The sequence below is a fragment of the Calonectris borealis genome, chromosome 28, assembly GCF_964195595.1.
Source record: "Calonectris borealis chromosome 28, bCalBor7.hap1.2, whole genome shotgun sequence".
In the NCBI taxonomy this organism is placed as follows: Eukaryota; Metazoa; Chordata; class Aves; order Procellariiformes; family Procellariidae; genus Calonectris; species Calonectris borealis.
The window spans coordinates 3,781,538-3,791,704 of NC_134339.1; the positions used below are offsets into that span (position 1 = coordinate 3,781,538).

The following is a 10,167-nucleotide window of genomic DNA, read 5'->3' on the forward strand; positions in this document are numbered from 1 at the left end:
CCGCGACCCACGCCCAACCGGCCCCCCGCCCTCCCCACGCAGAGACACAGCCACAGCGTGGGAGCACAGTGGTTTATTGTTCCTGAACGCCGCCCGTACCCGAGTCACGCAAGCAAACGAGGTGCAAGGCAGTGCTGGGGGCTCCCCCCCTGCCCTGGGGGTCCCCTCGGTTAATGGCAGTCGGTGTCTTCACGGCCGGCAGGGAGCCCAAAGCCAGCAAAGACCCCCAGGGGTGACCAGGGCGGGGGGTGCTGCCGCCATAGGCAGAGACACCGTCCCGATTGGGGGGACGTCTGCCCTGCACAGCCCCAGCAGCATCAGGGGCCAGGCCAGAGCACCCCCCCCAGGGTTCCTCAGCTGTGACAAACCCCTGCTAGCAGCCCTTGACATGTGCCAGGCGTGCAGGGCACACGGGGAGACCCACAAACTGCCCCGGTTGCGCCCACAGCGGCCGTGGGCAAGCAGCAAGAACACGGGGGCCCGATGGGCCGGGCTGTGCTCCTCCAGCACACGCACACACATACGTATACACACACATTAAAAAACACAGGCTATATTACATTTAAAAACAGCCCACCCCTCCGTGGTGCAGGCAGGACTGCGTGCCGCAGGCTGGTGCGCGAGGTAGGGAACAGGGCGCTGCCGAAACAGCAGCGGGGCAAGAGCACCCGGGAGCTCGGAGTGGGGAGCTCCCACCCCGCACCCTGCCCGAGGGGGCTGGCAGGGGCTGAGCCCCCCGCCCCGAAACACCCCATCGCGGGTGCAGAGCTGTGGGTGCTGGACAAAGCCGGGGAACGCGACTGCCCCGAGGCTCTTCCGCTCGCTCAGCATTTGCTCAGCAGCCGCGAGGAGCTGTTTCACCACAGAAAAATCTGGACCGAAATCACCCCATGAGCGTCAATGCCAGAGGTGGGTTTGGCCCAGCCCGATTATTTTTAAAAGTACCTGGGCTATAAATAGACACACAAACAGTTCCAGGGAGAGCAGCTCCGGCCGGGAAGCAGCACTGCAACCTGGGGAACAGGGCAAGCACGACAGATAGGCAGCTGCTTCGCCCACGCCTCGCGCCTGGAGCGCGGCGATATCTGGCAGGGCCACGCTGCCTGCCGCCCCGCGGGCAGGAGTCCCGGCATCCCGAGGGGAGCACAGCGCTGCTCCGCGAGCCGGCAGCGAGCCCCCGGCTCTGCACCATCAAACATCTGCTCTTGGAGGAGGGGAAGGGACGAGGAGGATGTGAGGAGGGGGCTGGTCCGCCCTGCGCCCCGCTCGGGCAAGGGGAGAGGCGGGCAGCGGGCCAGACCCGAGGGGACTGCGGGGCTGGGAGAGGCCAGGAGCAGATGAAGGAAGCCTTCAGCACACGAAGCGAGGGGCAGGGCGTCCCTCGGGGTATCAGCTCATCTGCCCCAGGTAGTCTGAGAGCAGGAGCTCGGGGGGCAGGAAGACACGGTGTTTGTTGCTCACTTTCATTTGACGTTTCCCTTCGATGTCCGAACCTGGGGGCGAGAGGGAGCAGTTAGCACGCCACCGTCCCCCCCACGGGTCCCAAACACAGCCTCCCCAGCCCAGCGACCTCCCCTCCTCCCTGCAGCTCGTAGCGAGCACAGGTTCCCCCATGCTCTGCAAGAAGGCAACTGTCCTCCCCAGCCCCGGCCCCCTCCACGCATCCCTGCTGGCACCACGGGCTCCACTTCACATCATTAGCGCTCTCATGCTGTTTTCCACAAGCAGCTGCTAATGAAACGCTCAGCTGCGAAGGCTCCTCTGCAGGGACAGAGCCCGGTGCCTCTCCTCCTCTGCCTTGGCAACAAAACCTTCTAGGAAAACCCTCGGGCAGGGTGCGGGCACAGCCGCTCTCTGCGGGAGGAGGCAGCAGCCACAGGAGAGGGAGCCCCGTGAGCAGCCTCTTGCTTTGAGACATCCAGACCCAGAAACAAGAGGAGAAATGGCAGCACTGCTGTGAACGAGACACCCCCAGGCAGAGCTGGGCCTGGCCATCACCCTGGCTGCTGGGCTTCAGCCACCGACAGCGGCCGATGTTGCCCACCCGCCACCAGTGCTGGTGAAGTGGGTTAGAGATTTTAGGGTCAAAGCAGAGGGAGTTTCGGGCAGTGGAGGCAGGAGAGCGGGGTTATCTGTGAGCCACAGCGCAAGGTGGGGCCGGGAGGAGGAAGGGAGGAAGAGGCTGAGCTGGAGAAGAGAGATAGTGATGAAGAGAAGGGAAAAACAAAAACAAAACCAAAAACAAACAAACATGAGGCTCTTACTGGCAGAGACGAGGTCCATGTACTGGCAGAGCGCGTGGAGCAGGAGTCGCTCGAAGCTGGGGGAGATGGGGGACAGGGTTAGAGCCGACGTGTCTCAGACCAGCACCTCCCGAGTGCTGCCCATCCCTGGTTCCTCCCATGGACCCACGGATCGGAGACAGGGAGCACAAAGCGCCACAAGCCCCTGTGCAGGGATCCCCCGGCGCATCTCTCCCTTGGGGGCTCCGGAGGGGTTCCCAGAGCCCGTCTGCAGCCTGGGGTAGCTCTGGGGTGCATGGTGAGCTGGGAACCCCCGCACGCAGGGTGTGCATGGCTCAGGACCCCGGATCCCGCTCCGTGGGGAGCAGCATCACCTGCAGAGCCCGAGGGGGGGGAAATACCTGTTGTCCATCAGCGCTGTGTAGACGGAGTGAGGGGTGACGGAGAAGAAGGCCAGCAGCTCCTCCTCCAGGCCCTCCAGCGTCCCCTGCAAGGAGAAGCAGGGCCCGTCAGCGAGGAGAGGGCAGCGGTGGCCGGACCCTGCTCAGACCCTGCGGCAACAGGCGAGAGCAAGGAGCTGGGCGAGGGGAGCCGGCGCTCGCCGGGTGTACCCCAACGCGGGCAAAGCCACCTGCCCCCATACAGCTCTGCGCCCCTCGCAGCACCCGCGTTTTGCCTTTGAGGAGCTGCTGCCCCAGCCAGGGCCAAGCAGAGCCACGGGCACTCTGTGACCACAACCACTTTCCCCTGCACAGCCCCAAGCACGACGGGGCCTCCGACTCCCGAGGAATTACCGCCAGCAGCTCCCGGGCAAGTCATCTGGATGCAAGAGGTGCAAGGAAAGGAGAAAACTCCCCTCTTCAGCCCCCACGGCGGGGAAGAATCCATCCCCTGCCAACTCCGAACTTTGTGTGCCAAGGGCTGGCATCGTCCCTCATGTTCAGAGCGGCAGCAGCCAGGAAAGCCTCGTGCCCTGCATCTCCTTTTCTCCCAACAGGCAAAGATCAGCTTGATGCAGCTCTCCAGAGCACCGTGACCCCAGAGACAAGCAGCAGAAGTGAATCTCATTTAAGAACAAATTGAGCAGAAGCCAGTGGGCAGGAGGAGCCGAGGCTGCTTTTAGAGACTTTTAATTAGAGCAAGGGAAACAAACAGAGCAGGAAAACAGCACCATTGAGAAGAGAGAGCAGGGAGCCAGGCACCCCCGGGGCCCAGGAGAGCAAGTGTCTGGGCAAGCAGCACGGCGCAGGGGCTGCGCGTGGCAGCTCGGCTCCCCGAGCCAGGCGGCACGAGGCCACGCTTGCCTCTCTGTTCAGGCTTAATTCTCTGCTCAGCGGTTTATGCAGTTTGACCCCTTTCAAAATGCATCTGAGTTTTTCCAAATAGCCTTGCGTGGACCATTCTGAAGACCCCAAAAGCTCCACCGCTGCCCCTGTGGGCAAGCACACTGGATTTCCCCTGTCACCTGCTGCTCGTCGAGCAGAGACTGGGAAACTACCACGTAGAAGTGTCCTGGAACTACCAGAAAAATCTGACCTGAGCCAGGAAAACCCATCTGCACAGGGAGCTGAACGTCTGTTCGCAATCAGCCACCACTACAGAGGTCATACGAGAACTGGAGCACATTCCCCAGGAGCTCATCTGAAATTCAGCACTTGTCTGGCTTGGTGACCATGCGAGGTCAGGGGACAGCCCTCAGGACACGACTCCAGACGAAGCTGCATGTGGGGTGCCGGCAGCCGGAGCCCTCTGCCTGCCCCAGCCCCGCCGTCCCCCAGTAACCCCCAGCTCACCATGGGGATCCTGCCCCGCTTCAGGGTGGAGCGCAGGCGGCGGCTGATGCGCTGGAAACACTCCTTGGGCGTGTAGGCAGGGTGCTCTGGAGCCGGCGGAGAAGACAGAAGGGACTCAGACACGGTTCATGTCCCCAGCGCCCGCGGGACGCCTCCGGCCGCAGCCGCACAGCATCACCTCTCGGAAGGAGCCCAACGTCCCCCTAACTGCCCCAGAGGACCCCAGCCGGCCACCTTCTTTGTTCGTGGATCTGCACAAAGTCACCCCCAGACCAGCAAAGGAGCATTTGGAGGGTGCTGAGATTTGGGGGTTTGCAATCGGGGGACGGCCCGTCACCCCAGCCACTCCTGACTCCCACGAACCCTCCCGGATCCAGGGGGGGGTCTTCCCCCCTCGCTGCAGCACCCGAGGGGTCAGCTCAGTCATCCCCTGGCCCCACCACAAGCGGATGGTGCAGGAAGCAGGATGCAGCCCTCGGGAAAGAGCGCCCTTCCCAAAACGCATGCAAGGGAGGAAAGGGAGAGGCTCTCCCCACCCAGCGTCCCCTCTCAGCACCTTTCCACTTGTCTTCGTTCTTGACGGGCAGCTTCCTCTTGTGCTTCTTCCTGGCCTCCTCCTCCAGGTAGAGCAGGACTCGCTCTTGCTCTTCTCCCGACCGGTTCATGAAGTCGTTCCAGATCTGACAACACAAGCCGCCGGGCCCCGCTGCAGAGGTCGCCAGGGAACACCCGGCGGTGCACGGCCACCTCAGAGCCCCACCTGGCACCCTGTGAGCCTCCTCCTCACCCACCCGTCCCCAGGGACAGCCCGGGCAGAGCACGAACAGCAGCTCGGAGTGGGGAATAAATGGGGCTGGGCAGAGCTCCGCAGCTGCGACACTGCCCCAGCCAGCACGGAGGCAGACTACGGCGGCAGACTGCAGCGGACAGAAGCCGCAGCAATGCTGTCTCTTCAGCTCCTGATCATCTGTGACAGCTTTGGGAGGAGATGCAGATTTAACACTCGCAGTCAACACACAAAGGTGGTTTTTTAACGGTTACTGGGAGTCCACGTGCTGACACAACAGCCCATCTGTGCAATCCAGCCTCAAACTCAGGTCTACATCAGGCTTCCTAAGCCTGGCTTGAACGAGTGAGGGAAGAGCTCTGCAGAGCCAAGAGCGCACACACAGACCATGCAGGTTGCTCTGCAGCCAAAGCCCTGAGCATCAAACAGGAGAGAAGCCAAGTTTCAAAACGCCCGGTTACAGAGCCGGTATCGCAACACCGGCCGGGCAGCGTGAAGCAACAGAGGGGTTTGGCAAGGGGCCTGTTTCAGAGGAAGCGCTGCAGCTCACCCAGCGTTAGCCGCTCCGCAGGTACAACGCTGTACGTTGGGGCTCCGGGCACTGCCAGGGGTAGGAGCAGCCTCCACTAAGCCGGTCTGGCCAGGTTCTGAGCAGGACCCAGCCCTTGCACCGCACGTTTGTGCGGATCCTCCACAAGAGGATCTGCCCAGAGATCCCCCACCCCACAGGCTGCAGGACCAGGGTCCCAGGACCTGATCTCCCCGCGGCACACGCGGCGGCAGCCCGGCACCGGGTGCACAGATGCCAGCCCCGACTCCGACAGCGGGCAGGAGTTAGGGCACAGGAGCTCAGGCTGGGGAGGCAGAGGGCTCTTCGGGTCGGAGGAACGAGGTATGGACACCACGTACTGCCAGAACTGCACGTGCCGTGCCAGGGCCTCCCCAAGGAACCCCGAGCAGGCGGGTGGCTGCGCCTACCTCCACGTAGGTCTCGTTGTTACAGGCTTCGGTGAAGATGCTTGGGGAGGCGGAGTGGGCGAGCTCTCCCTCGTCGCTCCCGCATTCATCTCGCTCCAGAAGCGTCATCAGGTAACGAGCTAGGAGGAAAGAGCAAAGCCCCTGAGAGGTGAGGCAGTGTCCTCAGAGAGGCCCTGTGCCCCCAGCACCCCGCCGCTTGCCACGCGGCAGAGGGTTTAGGGGCAGCGGCCACCCGCCCTGGGGAAGAGACCCAGCCCAGGAAGAGTCAGCGCTCAGACCCTGCCCCAGACCCTTACTGTTCTCCAGCCTCTGCAGGCTCTTGCGTCCCTTGGCCCGGGGGATGAGGTCCGAGTTGCGGATGGCCTTGTTGATATAATACTGCTTTCGCTTGGAGGGGGAGAACCTCTTGGACGGGGAGTCCTCCAGAGGGGGCAGGCAGTCCTCGATCCTCCTGCAGGGACACACGGCAGAAGGGACTGAGCCCACCCGAGACCCCCAGGGCAGCTACAGTACCGCGAGGCCAGGGAGCTGCGTGGGGAGAGCCCACGGCGGGGACGATGGGGGAGGCAGAGCATCAGCCATCAGCGTTAGTGTAATAGGCACCACATCCTCCTCCACGGGGCCCTGTACCCCTCTGGTCACAGCTAACAGCCTCGCGGCACGCTACGCTGCCGACCCACCGCTTGCTCCAAGGATTTGGTCTGTTTAAAGCAGCTGCGCATTAGCAGCTAAACGTTCTGGGTAATTAACTCCACCAGCACTCTAAGGCAAGACGAAGAGATTCATTTCTGCAGAGGCAGAAGCTAGGGAGGGACCCCGAGGTGTCCCACGCAGCCAGATACCCCCTGCACCTCGCGTTTGCCATCGCCCAGCCAGAGCTGCCGCTGGACCTGCCGGCACCGTCCTGCCACACGGCCTCTGCAGCGATCGGCAACGGGCCCGATCATCTGATTATCGAAGGCTGCGGTAACACCCGCCTTGGCCATACAATTCAGGCTGGGCTGGCTCTTCCCTCCAGACCGTTACGCTGCTGCGGCTGCTCCCCACCACCACCCCAGAGCCGGGTGCTCCCCTGCCCCAGCAAGGGCTGGTTTTGCTGGTTCTCCATCCTCGGGGCACGTGGCACCACCAGCTGCTGCGCGGCACAAGCTGGCGGGGCCCGGAGCTGACACCGACCGCCCCAGCAGCGCCCAGAGCGGGCAACAGGCAGTGAGCCTGCTGGCCCCAGCAGCAGCGGCCTTCGCTGCCATAAAGCTACAGCCCCTGGGAGAATGCACCGCGCCCGGGTACACCCAAAGGTGTTTGGCTTCTGTTCAAAACAATTCTACAGTCAGAGCGTTACTTGGACACAGGCACAATTTAGGAATGGCCATAACTTAGATGATTTTGTGTGCAAATTAAACCGAGTGATGAGCGAGAAGCTCACCGGGCATTTAACGCAACTGCTTTGGTTTCAAAGTTCACTAAAACTCCGCCAAAGACAGGAAGTTTCACTATCTTTTCGCTTGTTCTTTGCCCACTTGCTCAGGTCTCTGCATCGCAGCTTCCCCTCCGGCTTCTGTGGGTTTCCTTTAGCGCAGCAGAAGGTGGGCGAGAAAACCAACACCACCAAAACAAATCACGGGCAGGCTGGAAGGGGAGCTGCACCACTGCAGCAAGGAGCAGCCAGGCTGACCGCTGTCCTCTCCCGCCACGGCAGCACCACGGTTTCACCCCTTCCGTGTGCCAGGCACGGCTGTCCCCACCGCGTCCCCTCCTTTCCAGCGCCCTGAGGCTCGGGAAAGACCCGGCACCACAATCAGGCGCTGGCACGAGCGGGCTGTGCCGCCCGATTACAGCCCGCCGGCCCGGGAGGGCGCCCAGCTGCTCACCCAAGCCAAAGCCTTGATTTTTCCGCCCCCCCCCCCTTCCCCTGGACAGGGGCAGTGACGGGGCCTCTGCTGCTGGCAGGGAAAAAACCCACCTCTCCCCTTTCCAGCTGGAAAGAAAACAGCAGCAGAGGTGGCCTTGGAAGAAATAAAAGGGATGCACGTATCCCAGGCGATGACTAACAGACAGGCAGGGAGGAGCTGTAACCCAAGCTGCAAACAGAGAGACCAGCGCTCGCAGATCAAGTTTTGATACAAAGGTGGTTAAAAAAAAAAAAAAAAAATAGAGGGAGTCACCTTACCACCGGCCCCGGTTCAGAGGTTTGAGTACACAGAGTTCGGCAGCTGCGAGCCTGGCACCACCAGGAGCCGTCACGGCTCACTGGCGTGGCCCCGGGATGGCTGTGCCACAGAAAAAGTCCTTCAAAGAGGAGTCCAAGGCAACACGCAGTAAATATTTACCCTGCTTTCATAGACGGGGGAGCCCTAACTCAGGGCAGCGGGACAAGGAGGACTTGTCCTCCAGCCTCTACTGGAGGGGGGGAAAAAGATGTTAAAAATAGCCATGCAAGTGTCACTAGGGTGGGAGCACCCCCCAGTGCTGCCGGGACCCCCTGCTCCCAGCGCAGGGATCCCCCGGCCCAGCCCTCCCCTGCCCCGCACCGAGGCTCGGGCCTCAGGACAGGCGCAGCCCCAGCTCCTGGGCACGGAACAGGCTGCTGAGCCGCACGCGCCTCTTGCTCCCCAAAGCCTCCAGGGCCGTTTGCGGCGGTGCCGAGGCTGCTCGGCGCGCGCTCACGGGCCTGGCACCCCGCCTCGGCACCCTGCGCTGCCACGTCTGCCGTTCGGCGCCGCCGCCTCTGCCCGCCAGCACTCGGCAGAGCCGCAGGATTCATTTCCAACCCGGGAGACTCACAGGTGACGGTGACCTTAGGCCTGTGCCAGCAGAGCCGGGTTTTACAGCGTCAGGCGCTTACCCAGCAGCCGGTCTCGGACGAGTCTCTTATCGGTAACTTCAGCGTTGGGATCCCTTCCCGTGCAAGCCACAGCCAGGCTGCCCCGGCCGCTGTCACCCTGAGGGAGCAGGGTGCCAGCAGGGCTCATTACCCAGGGACCGGAGCAAACACTGACCCCCAGGGAGACGGGCCCAGCAGCTCCAGGGCCACCGCACAGAAAGTTTAGTAGTTTCTCCTCCACTTCTCGTTTCCAAGCAAGAAACAAGAAGCCCCTCGTTCCCTGCCAGGACATTTTTAACCAGTTCCTGTTATTTATCGTTTAGCAAGCGGGACACGGCACCGACGCTCCGAGCAAAGCCATGGCTGCCAGACGGGACTGCTGCATCGGTGAAGGGGAAGCCCCGCAGGCTCCTCGGCTCCGGTGGCACGGCTCTAGGCAGCCCCGTCCTGGGCTCTCCGCTACCCCGGGCTGGGAGCGGCGGGCTCGGGCTCCGCTCGCAGGGTCAGTGTCCCGCAGCCCAGTCGGGGCTCCCCCGCGGTGAGAGCAGCCCCGGTGCGCAGGCTGAGCGGGACGCCCACCGCCACCGGGACGCCCACCGCCACCGGGATGCCCACCGGCACATCGCCTCTCCGCTGCCGGTGTCCCCAGGGAGCACCGGTGACCTTCGGCGGGGTAAACACTCATTAGCCCATTATCCTAATCACGGCCTCCTGCCTCTGACACAGCCGCCCCCGGGTCCAGGCGCGTTCCTGCTCCAGGTCGATGGGGCAAAAGCTCTCCCGGGGCAGCGCAGCCGCCCCCCTCCCCGCCGCTCCCCCGGCCCCGTTGCGGCGCCCTCAGCGGTCGCCTCCGAAGAAGCGGAGCCCCCCAGCCCGCGGGGCAAGGAGCCCGCGGACCAGCGCGGCTCGGAGGCCGCGGGGGGAACCGGCGGGTGCTGGGGGCGGGAGGGGAGGCAGGGACAGAGCCGAGGCCGCAGCGGGCCCCCGGGCAGCCCCTCACGGCCCCACGGCAGGACCTGACAGGCCCACAGCTGCCCCACGGGCAGGTCCCAGCCGCCCACAACGGCCCGCCCGGCCCCGGGGCCCCGCACTCACGGGAAGGGCTCCTCGGGGCCCGCGCCGCCCCGCAGCACCACCATGGCCCGCTCGGCCCGGCCCAGGCGGCGGTACCGGGGCCTCCGCGTCCCCGCAGGAAGTGGCGTCAGGGGGGCGGGGCCGTAGGGAGGCCCGCCCCGGGGCGCCGCGGGGGGCGGGGTCACGGGGGGGGCGCAGTGGGTGCGGGGGAGGGAGGAGCCCCTAGAACCGGGGCTCCGGCAGCCGCGGAGCCCCGGGACCGCGGCTCCTTTAAGTCCCCCCGAGCCGCCTCCGCCACCGCGGGGCTCTTAAAGGGGCCGCGCCCCGCACGGCGGCGCTCCCCCGCCCGGCCGCGGGGCGGCGCTGCGGCTGCGCTCCCGGCCGGCCCCGCGGCCCCACCGCGCACGATATTTGCATGCGGCGGCGGCGACGGGCCAATGGGGAGGCAGGGCGGGGCGCGGCGGGCGC

At 64.4% G+C, this 10,167-nt stretch overlaps 1 protein-coding gene and 1 long non-coding RNA gene across 2 annotated transcripts; both read right to left on the bottom strand.

Annotated features, from left to right (window-relative positions):
* Positions 1-56: 56 nt before the first annotated feature.
* Positions 57-9,829, bottom strand: R3HDM4 (R3H domain containing 4). The gene is made up of 8 exons (XM_075175417.1): positions 9,721-9,829; positions 6,098-6,252; positions 5,802-5,920; positions 4,593-4,716; positions 4,037-4,122; positions 2,645-2,730; positions 2,265-2,320; positions 57-1,493 (listed from the first exon to the last, which is right to left on the bottom strand). The coding sequence occupies exons 1-8, from the start codon at positions 9,762-9,764 to the stop codon at positions 1,390-1,392; spliced, it is 774 nt and encodes a 257-aa protein (XP_075031518.1). The 5' UTR covers positions 9,765-9,829; the 3' UTR covers positions 57-1,389.
* On the bottom strand, positions 7,703-9,704 carry LOC142093861 (uncharacterized). The gene is made up of 2 exons (XR_012677550.1): positions 7,967-9,704; positions 7,703-7,882 (listed from the first exon to the last, which is right to left on the bottom strand). It is a non-coding gene; the product is annotated as an uncharacterized LOC142093861 (long non-coding RNA).
* Positions 9,830-10,167: the final 338 nt, after the last annotated feature.

What these genes read in the sequence shown, in the direction of transcription:
- R3HDM4 (XM_075175417.1), bottom strand. Translation starts at nt 9,764, where the DNA reads ATGGTGGTGCTGCGGGGCGGCGCGGGCCCCGAGGAGCCCTTCCC. An exon ending in AGCGGGGCAGGATCCCCATG is followed by an intron (nt 2,731 to 4,036) that starts GTGAGCTGGGGG and finishes TTCTCCTTGCAG; the next exon opens with GGGACGCTGGAGGGCCTGGA. An exon ending in CATGGACCTCGTCTCTGCCA is followed by an intron (nt 1,494 to 2,264) that starts GTAAGAGCCTCA and finishes TCTCGCCCCCAG; the next exon opens with GTTCGGACATCGAAGGGAAA.